At 38.8% G+C, this 21,504-nt stretch overlaps 1 protein-coding gene across 1 annotated transcript; it reads right to left on the reverse strand.

Annotated features, from left to right (window-relative positions):
- Window positions 1-1,088: 1,088 nt before the first annotated feature.
- LOC140322210 (gonadotropin-releasing hormone II receptor-like) lies at window positions 1,089-20,536 on the reverse strand. Its single transcript, XM_072398809.1, has 4 exons — window positions 20,123-20,536; window positions 13,911-14,449; window positions 3,940-4,144; window positions 1,089-1,573 (listed from the first exon to the last, which is right to left on the reverse strand). Exons 2-4 carry the CDS (start codon window positions 14,445-14,447, stop codon window positions 1,098-1,100), a joined length of 1,218 nt encoding a protein of 405 aa, XP_072254910.1. The 5' UTR covers window positions 14,448-14,449; window positions 20,123-20,536; the 3' UTR covers window positions 1,089-1,097.
- Window positions 20,537-21,504: the final 968 nt, after the last annotated feature.

The raw sequence follows: 21,504 nt of genomic DNA on the forward strand, positions 1-21,504 counted from the left end.
ATATTTGTAACTATAATTAGGCCCTTATGTATATTCCTGTCCTATGCCATTGAAAATAATAAAACCAAAGCAACAGCAGACAGCCAAACATTTTCAGAAAGAGAGGTCATCATAACACCTAGCCAGGCTTTCTTATGAAAAGTTTCATGATGGACTTTTACTGATAGAACATTATTATTTGTATTTGGATTGCCTTTGTGCTAAGGTGTATGAAGGAGCAATGCGGCAAATGGTACCATTACATTACAGAGGCAACTTAACATCCTGACCTCACCCAACAGCTTTGCCTTGACCCTTTAATCTAGTTGTACACCTGCTTTCTCCTGCTGTGCAGGATGTTGGACAATGAGGGGGCTGTTACTAATAATGGGGTAATTGGCAAGGTTGAGATAATTGCCCTTGATCTTGGCCTTGAAGAGTATATTCTGATTGGGTCAGTAAACTATATGACCGAAGGAATATCGTTCTTCTTTTATTTACAGAGGATCGTCATACTGTAATTTGTATTATTTATTTGAATAAAATCCACCTAAACCATATTAAAATTACCTGTACAAGTGAACTTTAGCTCTGAGTATTCACATTCAATAGTTGTAAAAGCTTTTACCATTACATTTTGTACACAGGAAAATAAAAGAGTTACAGCCAAAAGTTATGTGGATTAAAATACAGTACACAATTTACTCAGACTTTAAGTACAGATGTCACATTTTTCATTTTAGCATTGGAGGCACATATTAGGACATTTCAAACTTTGCCATCTAGATTTTAGGAGGTAGAATTTAGAATCAACACCACTCACAGATATATGAGTCAGAAGACAAATGTACATTGAAATTGATGGCTCCATCTAGAGTTAAAAATAATATTTCCACGTACAAAATCCATTTGGTGATGCAGTTGAAACAGCATGAAATATATTTTGCTGTGCCATTTCATTATCGTTGATTTGGTCCTTGCTAGTAGCTGGCATCAACTGGGAGAACAGAAGGTTTGTACAAAACTCTATACTTGGAGCACGCTGTAGGGCATGTTTTAATGAATGTTTCATAGAGCGTCTTCATATCTAACACATCTGTAGTTGATTGCTGCAGACCTCAGAGGCAGCTAGTGCCAAGCCCGTTCATCCTGACGTCTGAGTTGTTTAAATTGCCATTGCAAGACTGTAAAACTTGTAGTTCTTGATTCAAAACAATCATCTTTTTGGCACGAAATGAAGACATTGAGCAGCGAAAGGATCCAGTGACTGAAGAGCTTGTGTCAGTGTCTGAAGTCATTCCACCTCTACAATATCGCTGAAGACCTTTCCGAAAATGTATGGTGAATAGTCCATATGTGATTGGGTCCAAGCATGCATTAACGAGACCAAAAATGAAAAGGATGTGGGTGAGGGACTGCGACACCTTCTCCTCCATTGTCTCAGGGTAGAACCAGTACCACAAGCCTAGGAGATAGTAAGGTGTCCAACAGATTATGAAAGAACTGACTATGACAACACTCATCTTTAGAGTTCTCATCCGTGCTTTTGGAATGTTATTTTTGGAGCGTCTCAAGTAAACTTCCTTGGAGGAAACTAAAAGAAAAAAAAATAAATGTACAGTAAAAAATTGAATAATTTACGCCCAATGTTACACACTCTGTCAACACAATATGGAAGATATTTTATTCTTCATTTCATTCTTTTATTATTTCAATTGCACACTGCTTGTCTGGATGACAATGAAAAAATTGAAATATTGCTATACATGCTCCACAGTGACCTAAATTTGACCTGAATTTAAACTAGACAGTACTAATTTGTTCTGTGAAAATCCAAATTTTTGTGACACCAGCAGGGTCATATGAATAGAGTGGAAGAGGCTGGTAGGTACATGTGGTCCTACAGTTCTTAAGATAATGCAGGATATTCTACAGGGTATCCAGACAAATCTTTTTTTAAGTTGCCCCAGCCTTTTTAAAGTGTTTATTGTGCCTATGAATTATTAATAATATTATTATTTTTATTAATAAACAGGATTTATATAGAGCCAACATATTACACAGTGCTGTACATAAAAAAGGGGTAGCAAATGACAGACAGTTACAGACAGTGACACAGGAGGAGAACAGGACCCTGCCCAGAAGAGCTTACAATCTAGGNGGTGGGGGAATTCTCACACAATAGGAGGGGAGATATGGAGTGATGGGAAGTAGTGAGTGTTTTAAGAGACAGAAGAAGACGGGTAGGCAAGTCTTAAAAAGTGTCTTTTGAGTGCTCTTTTAAACGAGCAGTGCTCATAGTACCTTAACCTCCCTAGAGGTAACCCCGAGTGTGACTCGGGGTAGAAAAAAGTTGCAAAAAGTGGTTACCTCTAGGGAGGTTAAGGTACTATGAGCACTGCTCGTTTAAACCTATGGGAAGGTATGTAAACCTATGGGAAGGTAATAGTAAATAGGTGTCCCGCACCGTCCAGCGCCGCGATCTCCGTCTTTTTTCTTCTTCCTGCTTCTGCATCCGATGAGTCACCGGGGAGTTTCCAGTGATGTTGGTGCGTGTGTACGTTCCCGGCGGGGCGGGGCAGAAAATTCAAAATCTATTTGTATTGCATTCAATACAAAATAACTGTATTGAATGCAATACATTGGATTTTTATGTGTAAAAGCAGTACATTGTTTTCAAGAACATTTATTTTACAGTATAAATATTAGTATGAGTATAATGTGCATTTTTTTATTAAATAAATAGATTTTTTAATTTATTCAGTTTATTGTTTTTACACGATTTTGTGTTTCAAACTTTATTATACTCATACTATTATATTATACTGTAAAATACATTTTCATGAAAAACAATGTACCGCCTTATAAGACATATAAAACCGGAAAGAAATGAACCGCTAGGGAGGTTAATGAAGTTCTCTGTTGACATGTATTGCTCCTGAAGAAAAGCAGTGCATGTCCTGGTGGGAATGGGTGCCTAGAGATTCCTGTGCCCACAACCTCATTGCTCTATATTTGCAGTGTGAATCTAAGGCATTGTTCCCTTTGACTGCTAGTCTCAGAAGATGAGGACTGAAATGTGGTGATGTCACTAATGTATTGTTCACTCTTGCTGGAGGTTCTGACATGAGGAAGCAAATCCATGCCTCTATCAAGACTGTCTCATCTATACAGTGACATGAGAACAAGGCATGGTAAATCAGTAATGGAGAATAAATAATGGAGCTTTAGGGAGGCAATACTTGAGACTAGTCATTTGCCCCCTTCCTGTCTTTGTGGCACAGCTTCCACAATTTAATCATTATGCTTGATTCCAGTCACTTATAATATATTAACCTGATGGCTGTTTTAAATATATGATTCATTTGCAAAATAATTGGTCCACTATATCAACTTTTTATTTTTTATTATTTTGTACAGAAGAGAGCCAATATTATCTTCCACTGTCAGTGCCACGGGCCAAGGATGTGCAACATTTTTTAATTGTAATAAAGCTTTATTCTCTCACTGATAATATTTCATGTTTGGCGTAATGACCAATGTATCCAACAGCCCCTCCTCAACCCCGCACCTTTTACTTCCTATACCTTCCCTCCCCCTTTTCTCCATTTTTTCTATCATCTTCCTCTGGGGTGTGCCTATAACCCCTGTGGGGTTTTATGAACCATAGGTGTTGCTATTGGTAGGCACTGGCTCACATCTTTCCACTAGTGACCCAGTTCCTGATACCATTTTTTCCATTACAGCGCAGAGGTGAGGAGGAGCTCTTCTGTAGAGAACAGCCTATTATAAAAATATTTCCTCTCAGCATTGATATCCCCATGCACTCTGCTCGAACCAGGGACCCTAAACGACTTGTGTACTCTCCATCAATATAGAAATATAGACTATGTAGATATAGTAATTATTACCAGACCTGAAACCAGAAACCTTTAAAAGTTGTATGTAGACAGAACTTACGTGTTCCCTTGCTCATGCGCTTGGATATCTCCAGTAGGATCCGGGAGTAGCAGGAGATCATGATGAGCAGAGGAAGCAGGAACAAGCAGACAAAGCTCACCATGTTGTACAGGGTCTCCTGCCAATGTTTCTCAAAGCTTCCCCTGGTAGTACACTGGGTGAAATTTTGTGGCTCTGTAATCGTAACTGTATGAAACAGAAAAAGCTGGAAGAAAAAAATAAGATCAGTGAGCTACCCATGTGCCATATAATTTTGTAAACCATTACCTTACCTTAATAAAGCAGAATGTTCTTTTCAACTAGGATGTTGCATCACTATTTTCATAGAATGGGTCATTAACATGAAGAAAGCTATTCCAACATTGCAAAACAATACACCAGTGTTTCTAAACTGGGATTCCATGGACCTGTAGGGTACCTCCAGAGGATGCTAGGGGTTCCCTAAGAAAAAAACGATTTGTGCCTCTCAGGTCAGTGTACCTGGCACTAATGATCTTTTTGGGCAAGGGTGACATTCTTCCCACTGGCTAGCAATGTAAGAGACATCCTCCCTACTTACCATTACACTAATGTATTGTGAGCTGTGGATATAGTAATTAAAGAAGGGGTTCCCTGAAGACCAGAAAGTTATTTCATGGGTCCCTCATGTTTGAGAAACATTGCTCTAGCACTTTCAAGTGATCACTCCAATAGCAGTTGCTGTGCCCCAGTCATGATGGGTTTCTATTAAACAGCATTATGAATTTGGAACTGTTAAAAAGTGAGAAAGCAGTACACTAGTGGGGCTAAAAAAACACTGATATCCCCAGCTAAATATTCATTTTAGCAAGACTTTAGCAGATTGCCTGAAGTTTAGTTTTAATTGGTAGCATGAAACATGGAACAGGAAATCAGTTTGGAATTACAGTTGAAAGTCACTAGCAATTGTTCCACATTGTATAAATGAATACGTTTGTACCTTGCAGAGGGTAGTTTGCTACAAATTATTAGGACTTATTGGCACATTTCTGGCCTTACGGTGTTTACATTTGTTTTCTATAGATGATCATTATTGCGTGACGTGTTTTTTAACAGTCTGTTTATCCTTTTCTTGAGGTTCACAGGGCAAACAATGAAGTATGAATAAACACCAACATTCATTTCCACCACAGAGAGTAATTATTTGTGTTCTGGACAAAACTACACTAATGAGCTCCGAGTGCAGGAACATTCATATGGGACATTGAGAGATACTTATAACCAGCATGGTCACCAACCTTCCTATTGGAAAGTATTCATGGCCTAAAGGCAGATGTTGTAGACATACATTTTCAATATTTCTGACGAGCAAAACACTGAAAACTATGGGAATATTTGTAGGCTACAAAAAAAAATAACAAGAAAACTGGATAAGTTATTGGTAATTACTAACAGATAAACATGAATACTTGTTAGCCCTAACAGCTGTATAAAATGGTTGGAGGACATGTTTAAAATAACTCCCAACCCAGAAGATGGTGAGTAAAATATTAATACTGCAGTTTTAATGCATCGCCTATAAACTTTTGTTGAAAGTAGTCTGAGAATAAGGCTTTTCTGAAAAAAGTATTAGGAATTATAGATCAGGTTTGATCCATTGTTCATTGTGTGCCTAAAGTGCCCAAAGACCTCTATGGGTAGCACGTTGAATGAGGAGGTATGATCTGATTCTTAATAACCATCAGCTTACTCCTAAGCATAAACCTTGTCCTATAGTCAATAATATAGGGGTGTCTTTGCTGCTTATATAAAAGTAGAATAGCTTTCCTGCTTTGCAAAATACCATCCTCATAGCTACATAAAATACAATGTGAACAACCTGTAAAAGGAAACACAAGACAATTCTTTGGTATGCAAGACTTTTCTAAAAAGTTGAGATTTTCATGAAAGTCTGGGAAGGAGGACTGCAGGATTTTGGTCCAGGTTTTTGAAATATTGTTGTTAAGACCCACCACCAATAAACTAAGTTTGACTTACATCCAGTAAAACAATTGGATTCACAGTAAACCTGAATGGAAATCACAAGCCATACCTATCAATTCTTTTGATCGTGGATTGGGCCTGAATAGATTGGACATGTTAGTTAACATTGATCAAAAGAACATAAGTCATATTACACGTATGATCAATCAGAATTCTGAACACTTTCAGTCAAAAAAAGAGTTTGTAAGGAACAAATTAACAGCAGATTCACTTGTATTAGGCCCAGGACATAAAAGACACAAAAACTATCGCATGATCTGGTTAGTTTTATCACTTTAACCTAGTGGTTAAGGTAGGTTTACTTTTAAAATATTATTGGACAAGTGTAGGTTCTTTTTGCTTATTGTACTCTATTTATCTAAACAATGAAAACCATATGGAAGTTTCTCCTCCGTAACCATTACCAAATCCTCCTCTCCCCCCACCATCCTCGGTGGAGCGGCTGAAGAAGAGGAGGGTATAGTTCAACTTTAATATGGTTACATGAAACTAAAAGAACCGTCCTTCAAGCTGGAATTGAACTAGGAGAAGAGGAGAGTTTCAACCTTCTTCTTTTCTAAAAAGTTTTTGCTATACATTACTTTAAATAAAACTCTACCTCACCTATATAAAGCCAAACTCCAGTTAGGCAGGTGATATATAAAGTTTTTTACCTTTGGGTATTGTTATTATATGCAGTCAGTTTTGTAATGCCAGACAGCATAGCCAGATCATTTTAACGTTCCTGTAGCAGCTGTACATCTTGGTCAATTTCTCATGTCAAGCCAACTGATTGAACAATGGAGGAGCAGCAGCACACTGATGAACCATCACTCCCTGCTAATGTCAACTTGTTTACTCTGAACCCATGAACTGCATCTAATTGGCTTCAAGTGCTGGTTAGGTCTCTTGCTCTTGTAAAGAGGAATATTAGAGGCACCAAATGTTTTCTTATTGAATGTTTAAATGGATTAATATTATTTCACATGGGTTATGTAAGGAGTGATATTGAGGACTACTGACCATTGGGGACATTTCTTGCTCTTGTTTTTCAGATTGATTGGAAAGCCCAGTGCAGTTTGAAGCCGATCATACTCTTCTTCATAAAACAAAACAGTGCAACTCCTCTAGTATTACATTGCTAACATCATAGGCATAGGTCACAATAGTTCCCGGAGGAGCGATTGGCTGAAGACAAGCATGATATAAATGATTCTACCTGCCTCTACCCAACCTAATGATGAACAAGGACTGCTTAGTCAAATCAAATACTGTCACTAGTTTCGGTAATGTATTTGGAGCCATTGTTAAACTTTTTTGCGCAAAAAGAATTCTAGATTACTGGGTTGTCAGCACTTTGAGAGCAATACATTTACTAATCAGCAGAATTAGGTCGGACCCTGGTTCCCAACCTGCAGTCTGCTACATATGGCCCTCTGGTACATGCTGTGTAGCCCTTTGCAGATCCCAGCAATCAGTGGTTGGGACATTTATCATAATTGTTAATAGCAGTGATCTTCAGAAGTCTCATATGTTCACGGTATCATAGCCTCCTGCAACATGTTCAACCATACCTGCTGCATGTCCATGGGGTCTGACTGTCTTCTTTAGGTCTGAAGTCTGGCTATCTTCAATAACAGCTCATATTCTGAACAGAATCCACAGTTGAGGCCCCCTATACTTCAAGTCAGTGTTTCTCAAACACGGTTCCTCTAGCTCTACCTCTAGAGGTTGTAAGGGGTTTCTTGAGCAATGAGCAATTTTTGCTTCTTGGGTCAGATAATAAAAACACCATTGATCTTTTTAGCTATCTGTAAAGCTACATACACACGTGCAATAATTGTCGTTGGAAAGGATCTTTCACAATCCTTTCCAACGACTAAGGACTGTACAATGCATGAACGAGTGCTGTACATACATCGCCATTCTGCTCTATAGAGAGGGGAGGGGGAGAATGACGGAGTGGCTCTCCCCCTTCGGTTCCATTACAGTCGTTTGTCGTCAATCGTCCATGGATCCGTCAGGACGGTCGTTCGGACGATGGTCGACGGGCGCTGTACACACGCCAGATTCCCGTCTGATATGGGCTTTGAGCCGATTATCGGACAAGAACCATTGGATGTGTGTACGCAGCCTTAGGGTCACATTCCCAATGATAGCAATGTAAGAGGCATTCTTCCCACTGACCATCAGACATACAAATACTGTGAGCTATGAATATGGTATTTATAACAGAGGTTTCCTAAGATCTGAAAATTATTTCAAGAGTTTCCCCATGTTAATAAAGGTCAAGAAAGGCTTTAGTACATTAACAACCATAAAGTCAGAAGATCAGTTGACATAACTATAGACTTTATAAAGCGCTGTGTTATATGTTAATATTAATAATCATTGGAGGGGGAGGGGGGTTCCATTCCTTAGCAGGTTAATGAATCATTAGATTACATCCTATTGTAATATCTTTCCAGGAAGATTTTGACCTGTTCATAGCCACAATATTAGATCTAGAAGTAGAGATACAATGTAATGTTTGCTTTACTTTGTGTTACCTTTTATGTTCAAGTGAGCATTTCTATGAAGGGAAGGAAAGATGCAGGACTGATGACAGTATAAAAAAAACAAAGCTTAATTGGGATCAACATGATCTGCTAATCATGATAATAATATGATTCTTCCCATGCAAGTTGGTTCTTGGTTCCCTATAGGACACAAAGTTGCAAGCCATGGCCTGTAGTTGATATGCATATTTATCTTATACAATCAGCAAAAATCTGTTTAAAAGCTCTATCAAAATCTGCCACTGCCACCTGTACTTGGATGATAAAAAGTCCACCCATTGCCAATCAATGTTCAGTCAATTATTTTGTATGAAATTGATCATGAAAGGCTCCGGTTGTGAATAAATTTTCATTCAATTATCATATCATCTAATCTCTTAAAATATTGCATTGGGTTTATTTAGCAAAAATGTTTCAAACAATCACAAGAATGCAAGGCATGAAACATAATCAAAAACCCTTAATGCTGTAAATTCATGCTGCTAATGCTGAAAACAATGAAAAAAATCAGGACTGCATGACAGGGTGACATAGGCCCCTTGGCAGTGAAAGAGTTATAGAAAGTGCTGGAAGGAGAGGTGGCAAGAAGAAGGGGTTGGTAGGGAGGAGGGGTTAAAAGGCCATGGTGAGGGGTGGGGCAAGGTAGTTAGGCTCCGGTAAAGGAAAGTTTCCCGCCACCTGCCCCTTTATTTCAGGGTTATTGGCATTGGGGGTGGGCATTGATTTGAATTTAGGAATTGAGGACAGCTGGGTTTCTGGAAGGTGGTGGTTTGGAAGGTACTGGAGAATTTGGAGAGCCCGTCTGTGGTATTAGTGTCCTCGAGGTGGCAAAGAGATTATTATGTCTAGGTCAGGGAGGGGTCTGCATGTGGCAGATATCGGCACCTGAGCAAGGTTTGGCAGCCGGAAGCTAAAAATATCTAGCCATGGCAGAACTAGTTGGCCTAACATTTTTGGTGATTCAAGGCCTTCCAGGAAAGGAAGCAAAAATTATTTGAGTGTTAAATTGTTAGTATGGGTATGGTATAAGTTATTTGTTAAATTATGGTTATTTATGGTATGTGAAATAAAGTAGGAAATAAAGGTTTCTTTAATAAAGATCAGCTGTTTCAGCCAGTTTTTCTACAAAACATGTGTTTTTGGAGAACATTGGGGCTGGAGGGGGGAGTGGGCGTTGAAGGAAGGAAAATGGGGCATGAGGGCTACCCTACTCATGAGAAGACAGCATATGATGCTTGGAATCAAATGATTATGAACAATGCTTTATGTCTGCAAATTGCAAAATTTTCCAACATGTTTAAAAAAAATTTACATTTCTTTTTTTTTTTGTTGATGGGGGGGGTCCTGAACCAGCCTACATGACCCTCCAGTCTGCATAGCCAATATTTCATTGGCAGGTAGGTATACCATCACACAATGTCATTATATGGAAAGGTTTTTACCTGTTTCTGCCAGGAAGAAGGTGTTCCCTTCTTTTCTTTTTCAGAGAAATAATTTATAAGTAGTATACTAATGTCATTTCCTCTTTCAGTCGGGTAGGAAAGAACTTTGGTAGAAATGATAAGTAATATATTTAGTTATTTGAGGTTTCACAGGTAGATGTCTGAAAGTCTGGCTTGCATTGAAAATGTTTGCCATTGAACTCCATCTATAAGTGCCAGATGCTACACTCAAATATTAAATGTGGATATGAGCAAAAAAACCAGAATGTATGGGCTTTAAAGTTTTTGCAGACACATATGTAAAGTACAATAGCTCCATGCAAATAATCTTATGCCTGTTTTTGTGTTTTCAAAACTTTATCTGTAAAATGTATAATTTGTGATTACATATGCACACGGGTAGTCAGGGACAGGCTTATATGTTACATGTGTGTCAGCTTACTGATATATATTCTGCTTTGCTTAATAGTGCTACATTATAGTCCTGCTTTACTGCTTATAGTATATCACTAATTAAAATGCAAAGCTATGGGTCATCCGCTTTGTGCAGAACAAATGTGTTGCAATCAGCTGTTAAAGTAGAATTAAACTTTCATTGGTGAGGGTGAACTTTTTCCAAATCAGTGATTATTTACCTGGCACCGGCAAGGAGGTCCAGGGTCTTTTTACCACTGTATGCCCAAAGCCACCATTTTTGCTGCTGACTTTTTTGGGTCCACCGTGATTCTCTTCAGCCTTTGGGTGGCCACTGGTGATGTAAACACTGTGCATGTAAAGGAGTTACATTGTCCCCCACATTTAGGTCTACTTGTGGCAATGCATGTACCAGACGGGTTCTACATTGCATAGTGCATGTGCAAAGCCACCTAAACCCAGGGTAAAGATTGTTTTGCAAACAAGCCTCTGCATGTCTCCTCTGCCAAAAACTGTCCTAGTGACTTTTTATTTTTTGTCTTTAGTTCTGCTTTAAGGAAACTGGTGTGTTACAGGCTAGTTCTGTTTGGAGTGCACTGGGCAGTATGGTCCATCCCTGGTGCAGATTGGACTGAGCAATCATATTTGGACACCCTACACAACTGCTGGAAAAAGGCAGTAAAAGTACCAGAAATATGCACAATATATATTCAGACTATATCATCACAATAATTAATTAATTGTTTGGCAGTCTAGTTAAACACAGCTACTGAGTTTTGCTATGCCAGGGAACAATATTTGTGCATTTCCCCAGCTGGTGAAATCTGGTTCCAGTTAGATACTACAATGTACTTTTATAGCATTATACTGGGCAGGGACAGACTAAAAACCACATAAACTACAAGAATCATTGATCAATGTCCTGGCCTGTCTGACTGCATTAGAAATATTTGGATAACGCTAATGTACATGGAGAAATGAAAGCTTTTCTTTAGACACTGTAGACAGTTTGACATAAAATCATCATGCCTAAGGTAATGTAATATATCAGGCCGATATGGCCCCAGAGGTCATTTTCTTCTTCTGTATTTGCTAATAAATAAAAGAGTTATGCCTCTATTCTGCAGGTAACATCTGCCTGGTCCTACAAGTAAATGATTTGGTATCATCAAAGCTAAATTGAGCATTGGTCTGGGGGACTTGATTTTATGAGTCTAGGCATTGGCAACCTAGGCAAGTTGCCAATTTTTTAGTTTTTTTGCTCCTTTTCCCCATATATTGAGCAGGACAGGGAGGTTGGGTAAAACAGCTTACCTGTTTCTGCACCCGGCAGAGCTGTGAAGTCTGATTCTGGTGTTAACGTCACTGGACAAGCACATTGATTGGACTTCACCACTGAATTTGCCACTGAAACTGGTACAGGTATGCTGAAATTATTGCACCATGCTTCCCTGTGCTACTCTGAATATGGATGGTGGGGGAGCAGCCACTTTGTTATACAAGGTGGTAAGGTGGATGGTGCACCTAGGGTGTAACATTACTTAAGAATAAAAGTCTTGATACAGATCATACCTCCAGCACTGGAGGTGCCGATGTACAAGGGCCCTGGACTCCTCTCAACCAACAGGGGCCTCAAAGCTGTTTAGTGGGGGCCCCAAAGTGAGTTCTGCACAAGGGCCCATGGTTGGCAACATCTGCCACTGCCTCCAGTCACTTATTTCTTGAAAATTTAGGTTAACATTATACATGATGGTACCATAAGGGTTTACCTTCACCTCCAATGAAAGCTCGCCTCAATGCCGTTTTATCTTCTATAGAATGAGAGATTCTTGCATGAGGATCAGTTTAACCAAACAATCAAGATATTATTGTGTTTCTATGCACTGATTACATACATAAATCAAAAAGTACTAAAGTACTTGCAATAGCTACAACCAGCTAGCACAGTGTTTCTCGACCTTTTAAAAACAAGAAACCCCCTTGAAATAACTTTAAGGTCTTAGAAACACCTGCTATAATTACTATATCCACAGCTTATAGTAAATTAGTGTGGTGGTCAGTTGGAAAAATTCCTTTTACATTGTTGGCCATTGGGAAAAATGTCACCCTTGCATAAATCAGGGAATCTGGAGGAACCCTAGAAACCCTCTGTATTAAAGTTTAATAAGAAAAAGAAGTCTCTTAAACTGGGGGCAAGTGGAAAGAGAGACCCCCCCCCTTACTGTGTTGGCTGGAATACCACCTTAATAGACAACTAAAAACATCATTAGAGTCACTCTAGCAAGTGGTGTTGGCCCCAGACGTATGTGGGCATCATCAAATAGGGAGGTCAATTAGTCTCACCCTGTTTGAGACGGGTTCTCCTTTAGCTTGGTACAGACATAGTTGCTGAAAACAATCTGTAGTAATTATTTTTAGCTACAGAAGGAATCAACCAGTGTTGTACAGACAAAGAGTGCTGTTCTGTTCTATGGAGAGGGAAGCAACAATTTAGATGTGCCCGGCTATGTCCCACCAATTGTAAAAAATAGTGGCTGTTAGAGGTCTGCTACTAATTAATCTGGGATGAAAGACATGGAAGATGTTCAGACTGGTAGTAGTGAGGCTGTGCAGTTACTGCTTCCTCATACCAGTAAGCCGTAAGTAAAATGCTGAAAGTAGCTTGTACCCACAGCAGTCCCATTGAGAATGAATAGGGGTGGCAATTAGTGGTAAGTTCTTTACAAACCAGTGGTGTGGTGCGAGTGACCTAGTGGCTTGAACAGTGTTTCTTAACCTTTTTAATATGGGGGAACTCTTTAAATAACATTTGGGGCACCCCTTTTATAATTACTATATCCGTAGCTCACAATACATTAGCGTGGTAATTACTAGGAAGAATGCCTCTTACATTGCCGGCCATTGGGAGGAATATCACCCTCTAAGATAATTGGTGTCAGTTAAAATGACTTGAGAGTCACAGGTTGCTCATTGCAAAAGGAACTCCTAGCAACCTCTGGAGGAACCCCGGTAGAGAAAACCCCTGGCTGGAAGGTGAGAGCCACCGGGAGCCATACAGGATCACTTGAGGTCTAAATCAAGCTTTAGTCCATATCTCTCCTACAGTACAACTGCTCTGTAAACAGTTTTGACTTTAGATATATAAAGAAATTATTTGCATTTTTCTACCCACTATATTAAGTATTTTTTTTAAATTGGATTGAATATGATTAGCAATGAATGGAATTATTTTGTCAAAACTGATTGAACGGCAAAATTACAGGATTTTGCTATCGGCAAACCTAAATGACATGGAGCGTCTTGATTTGGCCCATTAGCTCCCCTTTTAATTACAAAGGTTGTATTTTCTGGCACAATAAAAAATTCAGGCTAGCTGAAAATGGAGCTTCTGTGACCCCCTGGGACCCCTATTTTGTTAATTCATATATATTGTATGTGGTTAGAACTTTTTTGGTAACTTTTGGCCATCTTAACCTTAGTTCCTGCATAGTTCCACAGTCTAAATAATACCTTAGTATAAGTTAAATATTTCTACAAATATTAATTTGGTATTTTCCCAGTTGAAACTTGTGTATACCTGTGGGAGTGAGAGCACGACACTCATTGACCATGCCACTGACAACATTATCTTGTTTTTCTTCTTGGCGTCGTTAATGGCCAGTGGGTTGAGGATGGCCGACTGTCGGTCCACGCTGATTACCACAGTGACAAATGCACAAGAATACATGGACAGAAGCTTTAAGAACATCAATATTCTGCAGGCTATGTCTCCAGCATGCCATTGCAATGTGATGTTCCATATAGCATCCAATGGCATCACGATGAACGTTACCAGCAAGTCAGCTGTGGTGAGATTGAGGATTAAGATTCGTACGTGTGATCTTTTCTTTCTGCTTGTCCGAGCAGCTGCCCAAAGAGCAGCCAAGTTGCAAGAGGCTGACAGTGTGAAAATGACAAATGTAATGATCACTCGTGCCTTGGCTGCTGGGGAGAAGGTGGGTAGGTGAAAATGAGTTCCATTTGCTGAAGTCATATTTACATCCAAGTGACATGAGCTGCTAAGCCACTGTGCATTGCTGCAGCCTTTAATGCCAACTTCCTTGGAGATATTCATTTCTAAAAATAAAAGATATTAAAAAAACATTACATACATATAAAGATAAATATAGCAGATTTATTGTTATTTATATGCATTGTGTGTTGAGTGTTGTAGATTGGAGATAACATTTTTCCATGGTTGTTACATGGTTTAGCATTTGTAGCATTTCTTTTTTCACAAGCACAGGAGGACTCAGTATGCAGCAACATATATATCTTCCTGTGACATCTACAGGTATAAACAGCAGTTTCATGAATACCAATGACTGACCTGAAAGAATCTCCAATTTATCATTTTTTGATCCTCCTGATTGAATATTTGCAGGTAAGTTTGTCTGATCTCAGTCATACTATTGGGGGTCCAAGCAATCACATGACTCTGCAGATCTTTACCCCTTGCACACATTAGGGGTATAAAAGATTTACAGATTTACCTGTTTTAAGGCCCAATGATAACTACAAATACACTATTTAGATCAGCGTATTTCAACCATGATCCCCTAGGGTTCTTTGAGAAGTTGCTAGGGGTTCCTTGAACAATGAGCAGGTCGGTTAAAGTGACCCCAATGACCATTTTGGCTATCTGTATCGGTGACATTCTCCCCAATGGCTAGCAATGTAATAGGCATTCTTTTTATTGACCACCATGCTAATGTACTGTGACCTGTGGATATAGAAGTATAGAATGTCTTCCATGAAGACCTGAAAGTTATTGCAAGGGTTCTTTCATGCTAAAAAGGATGAGAAACACTGTTCTAGATGCTGCACCTGGAGAACCTTCACCCTTCCTCTTTACTTCCTTTGCAGGCAATTTGTGTGCTGCTTCTGGATTGATAAAATCTGGTATTCCTAGTAACCATTAGCAGAAGGTTTGGATCAAATTATATTCTTGTTGTCTCAAAGATATCCCATATGTAGATTCTGGGTGAGGTTCTTTGATATCTTTCCAGGAGCAATTGGAAACAGTTTTTTTGATTTGTCTAATGTTTTGCCTTTTTGTTTTTATGTAGCAAACCAACTTTCCTTGTGCCCTGCACTTCAGAAATTCTAGTGTTCTTTATAAGACAATTTGAAGGAACCCAACTTCTAATTTAGTAGCAGCCATTCAGAAGACGACCACACCAATATATCACAGCTATAATCTGAGCTATACTAGGGTGGCTATGGGGGTGTGCCATTCAGGCTGTACCTTTGGTATTGTCATTGGGCAGTGCCTAGTTTTAGCATGCTCCTTGGGTATAGGACTAGCACAAAGGGATGTATATGACAATATAAGGTCACATTAGGTTCAATGTTTTGCCTTGAGACCTGCTACACCCCAAAGAAGAGTAAGGACAGTATGACAGTGTGACAGTATGTGTTGGAGAGGAGGATCGAGATTATGACAGTGCACAGTATGTGCAGGAGAAGAGTATGGAGAATAGGACTATAGGCAACATATACAAGAAAGGGATTACGGAGAGTATGACTGTAGATGTTATGTGCAGAAGGGGTTTATAGAGAGTATGACTATAGGCACTATGTGCAGGAGGGTTTCATATGACTATAGGCACTATGTGCAGGATGGGTTTATGGAGAGTATGACCATAGGCACTATATGTAGGAGGGTTCATGGAGAGTATGACTAAAGGCACTATAGGCAGGAGGGGTTCATGGAGAATATGACCATAGGCACTATATGTAGGAGGGTTCATGGAGAGTATGACTAAAGGCACTATATGCAGGAGGGGTTTATGATATGACCAAGGCATTACGTGCAGGAAGGGTTTATGGAGAGTATGACTGTAGGAAATATGTCCAGGATAGCAGTGTGGAGGATAAAGTCGGAGCAGTAAGCGTCGCGGGTATGACAGCATGCAGTATGTGCACAGACCTATGTAGTGAACCAGTAATAAACATCTAATGTTGTGAAGGGGATTTTTTTCTTTTTATTATTGAATTATTGGATGCCTATTGTGAATACAAATGTACTGCACTTCAATATACCCTATTCTCCTGTGCTCATTATAAATGATCTGTACATTTTTCATTTGATTTTAAAAATGCTAAATTAAAGTATTTGTTATGCCACATACACCATGCTGTCATCGTGATAGAACACATCAGGTGTGCCACAGATGTGTTCTGCATCATTATACAATTACAACTGAAATTACTGTAAGCATATATGTAATTATATGTGAGCATTATAATCTTACATATACAAAATGCATTCATTTCATTGGTGAATGTTTAAAATCCTTTTAGTTGCTCCCAATTTGCAGCTTTTTTTCCTGTATATTATATACTGGAGAGATTTTTTGTGACAAATTCAGCCATACTATGGGGTCTATTTATGAAACAGTCAATGTGACATTATCAAACATTCTATGGTGGTGAATCACTCACTTCTAAAACATGATTCTGCAGAGAATGTTTGCTGCATGTCTGATTCACTGTTTTGTAGAAATGTCACCCTTACAGATAACCAAAAAGTTAATTGGTGTCAGTAGTAACCGACCTGAGAGGTACAAACTGCTCATATAGAACCCCAAGGAATCTCTGAAGTAACCCTGGTTGGGAAACACTGCAATAGTAGATGATCATAGACCACAGAGCTGCTATAATACATGACCAGGGAAAGCAAGCATGCTATAGGAATTGGTCAGACACTACTGGCACGCTATAATTACATAGTTAGGTTGAAAAAGACAAAAGTCCATCAAGTTCAACTGATAGGGAAAAAAAAACATACTAGAAACCATCATACCCCAGATAAAATTGGGAGTAGAAAGGTAGTCTAACTATCCTCCAAAGTTTTCAACTGTTTTGCCAACCCCAAAAATCAAATAGTGATAATATTAAAATGAGTCAGAAAAAGCAAGGGTTTTCCAATGGCAAGTATTAGAATGTGGTAAATCACATATAGCATAAATTGATGTAAAAAATACATAAACAATATGACATCAGTCGTTCCCATTCTCCACTACATGGGACGTGCGACCTATTTGGTATACAAATGATCCCTACGAATCGCAAGTAAATACAAAAGGAGAAAACAATCCATAACCGACGCGTTTCGCCTGACGGCTTCCCCATGGCACATTCAGTATGTATCAGCTGATACACTTAGTTCTCTACAGCACCTCCACTTGTCAGACTCTGCACACCACTGGATATTTTGTCTACAATATGTATCAGACAAATATATGGATGTTTACTATTGATGTATCCCTATTAAAATTCCTTACGATCTGCTACAATCTTTAACATTTCTCTGCAAGTCCCCTGAGGAAGCCGTCAGGCGAAACACGTCGAGATATGGAACGTTTTCTCCCTTTGTATTTACTTGCGGTTATTATAATTAGGGATCCTTTGTATAGTGAATAGGTCGTACCAGCCATGTACTGCACATCTCTGCATTCTTACTGTACTTATCTGTCTATAAGATACAATTTAAGTATTTTTATTTCCTTTATTTTTTTAAATTAACTGTATAACTGTTACCAAAGGGCTGACAAGCCTGGACAGTATAGGAGGGGGGTTCACATTGGGAGGGGGTGACACTTCCGACTCATTTACAGCCAAGAGAACATCCGTCTGAGTTGACATCTAGATCACATTGAAAGATAATGGAGAGGTCAGGCTTTGTCATTAAAAAGAAGAGAAAAGAAAGGTCCAATATTAACCCCTTGATTGCCATAATATATTATGTGCATCATTGGCCCCCTAAAACATATAAAAGTCCATTGCAGTCAGAGGGGTTACCAGTATAGGAGAAATTTACATTTTCAAAAAAAGTCAGCAAGCCTGCATTGCCTAGTTTGCTTTCCGGTCAATAAAACTCAATCAGAGACACCACATACAAAAAAGTAAAATGAGACATTATGTTTGTCAAGGGCCATTCAGTATGTATAAACTAAATAGGACTTCCTATAACTGAAGTATTTGCAATGCCTGGTTACTCATATCTACCCAATCTTTGTCAATATGCTAATAATTAAAAAAAAAACTATTGAGTTTTTTTTTAGATCTGATCATTTTATCAGTCAGTCTCAATGCAATGCATGCAGATCATAGCTATGGCGTCTGCCTCGGCACCTCAGAGCATTCAGCCCTGATATAAGCAATAGACTGACACTTGGAATGAGTTACAAATTCAAACTGTCTTGGTAGGCAGATAAGTTCCTGAGTTCCTATACAGGATTTTAAATGATTAAAGGCACTCAGATCTAATGAGTAAAGACAGCAGGCTATGGATAGGCTATGCAAATGTTAATAATGCTATGTTATCTAAAGCCTGCTATACCTTCAGTCTAACACGGGTATAGAGGCTCCTCTCTTGAACCAATATTACTTGTTATTATTTTACTGCACACAATGGGCTTCTCACAGTGTGCATTAGAAGCTGCAGCATCATCTAGCCTCCCCAGCCCTTTCAATTGTTGGATTATAGTCCTGTCAATCATGAACGCTCAGCATCATGTGGGTATCCCCTTTAGTGCTGTGCATGCGGTAAGGTTCACCTCATTCTTCAACGCCTAGGGCTATGTTCTGATTGGTGGTGGGGCTGTGGTGCTGTTACCACTTCCACATGCCAGGAACTGCTGCCTTAGAGGAAATGCAACATATAGATTCTCCCCACAGCAGCCCCATGGAAGATGAATGGTTTGGTAACACTCAGTGCCACCCACTTGTCAAATCTGCAGTTGTTGGTTCTTTGGGAACCGGTGCCCCAGTGCAAGTGGCAGGGTGGTTGGCAAGGTGCCAGCTGCCACCACAGATCCTGCCCTAAATAGAAAAGCCGGAGTGTAAGCCCGAAAACCGGCATGTTATAAAAACAAACAAAAAGCACCTCCCAAATTTCTAAAAGTTCACAATAAATAGATAATTTGGTAGAAAATAAATTCTACAGAACAGTTTCATTAGTTGCGTTGGTCCAAGACAGCAGAACAGCCCAACCCAGACATCAAAGTTCATGGAAAGAAAACTTTGATGAACATTTTTATTGCATTGATTTTAATTATCATCATATTAATGAGAAATTGGAGATGCCAGTATCCATGGTGTTGACTGGTAAAGCCACTTACACTGACAGCATGAAACACTAACAAAATGTTAAACTTCACTATGGGGTCTATTTATAAAGCAGCAGCATTCACTGAAACATTCCCTGGTGGAGAATCTTTCAGGTCCAACTGATTCTCCAACAGGGATATTTTAGATTCACTGCTTTATAAATAAACCCTATGTAACTCAATTCTGCACAATCTTATATGTAGAATTATATTCTTTCAGATATATTCAAACAATAAATAATATTATCTTATATTATTTTATATTTAAAATGCTGCAGCAAGCAGAAATGTTATGCAGAAACCCAAAGAGAAAACACATCTATTCATAAATAGATATTAAAATATCACAATTTAGTACACATCTTCACAATTCAATTAAATTAGAAAAAATCTGTGAATCATGGATAAAATTAATCCACATTGGAGATACAATGTGTTAATTTGGGGTAAAAGTTGAATTAAAATGTTAGAAATAGACCCCATAGTGCAGCTTAGCATAGTGCAAGTCAATCAATAACACCTAATTTCTGATTATTCAGCTACTCCCTATCTATACTCCCTATGATAATAAAAATAAAGTTAATGATAAGCAATATTCACATGCAAGTCAGTACAACAGCAATACAAATCTCACCTTATAATGGAAAGTCACAGCCAGCCAAAGCAATGCAGATCTGTCACATGTGGTTGTCTTCCAAGCAAGAAATCAGTTTTCCAGTGTGCACAGATCACCTTCATTTACATTAATGAGCCACCTCCACTTTCAGAAAATTAGAATAAAATGACAAAATGAGTCTTTTGTCCATCAGAGCTGCCTGGGATATCTTTAAGGCAGGTAAGAAAAAAAAATAAGATCCAGTTTTCTTGATCAGAAGTTGTAAAAAGAAAGATTTTGCAGGATTTGTTTTAATGTAATCCAAAAGTTTATAAAAAAAACAGCAAATTGCAGCAAAGGTCAGACAGGAGCCTCTTGCATGTCCTTGCACCTTAGCATTATCAGGTTGTATGCTATTAGCTATGTGTCCCCTTGCTGAGCCTTTATAGAGGTGTGAATGCACATTGTGCCTAGAATAGACTATACACACCCTGCAGTCACTTAGTTATTGGAACAAGTTCTCATTTCCAATAGATTAATAATAATAATGGTTGGAGTGATATTAATTATAGACAATGCTAAAATAATAATTGCAGACTCATTGAATTCTAGGCTACTATCTAGCTATTGGCAGTGTAGCAGTGCGAAGCATTCATGTCCAGAGGCTTGGTAGGAATGAAGTCAGATCTGTCTTTATTCCAGGAGAGCTGAGGACTGTGATGTCACACACCTGCAGTATTTCTTCTAGCCATGTGTAAATGAGCTAGTGTAAATCAAGCCAACTCATCCATCTTCATCAGCCCTTCACTTGTCCCCTTTTCATTTATATTAAAGAAATCCCTGGCTGCTAGGTGAGGCTGTACTATGGGCAAGTAATAAACAATATTTTAATAAAACAATTGATTTCATTTTTAAGTGCAATGTGAGAATTTATCTGAAGTTATCTGATCGTCAGCTTCTTGCAATTTACTGTATAATAAAACTCCAAGGCTATATCCGCGGCTGGACCAAGCAGTTCCATGCAGTTCCCGGTGGTTGGCACCTTGCTATATATGGGGTCTGATTTAGTAAAGCTCTCCAAGGCTGGAGAGGATACACTTTCGTCAGTGAAGCTGGGAGATCCAGCAAACCTGGAATGGAACTGGTCTTGAATTGAAAACATTTGCTAATGAGATTTAAGAAATCCATTCCAGGTTTGCTGGATCACCTAGCCTCACTGATGAAAACCTGGAGAGCTTTAATATATCTGCCCTATTGATTTGCATGAATGTATCGGAGTGGTTTGGGCAGTGCTTGATGGACTCGTCAATGTGTGCTTAGTGGTTATGTGCCCAAAACAAAGGGAAACTCAATCATTTACCTGGTCCTACATCCATTGACCAGTGTGTGGCCACTAATAAAATGTTAAACAATCAATTTGA

This window comes from Pyxicephalus adspersus, chromosome 2, assembly GCF_032062135.1.
Source record: "Pyxicephalus adspersus chromosome 2, UCB_Pads_2.0, whole genome shotgun sequence".
In the NCBI taxonomy this organism is placed as follows: Eukaryota; Metazoa; Chordata; class Amphibia; order Anura; family Pyxicephalidae; genus Pyxicephalus; species Pyxicephalus adspersus.

Coding starts and splice junctions, on each gene's coding strand:
- LOC140322210 (XM_072398809.1), bottom strand. CDS start 14,447: ATGAATATCTCCAAGGAAGTTGGCATTAAAGGCTGCAGCAATGCACAG. Junction 4,145..13,910: donor TCGTGCTCTCACTCCCACAG/GTATACACAAGT, acceptor TTTTTCTTCCAG/CTTTTTCTGTTTCATACAGT. Junction 1,574..3,939: donor GCGCATGAGCAAGGGAACAC/GTAAGTTCTGTC, acceptor TTTTTCTTTTAG/TTTCCTCCAAGGAAGTTTAC.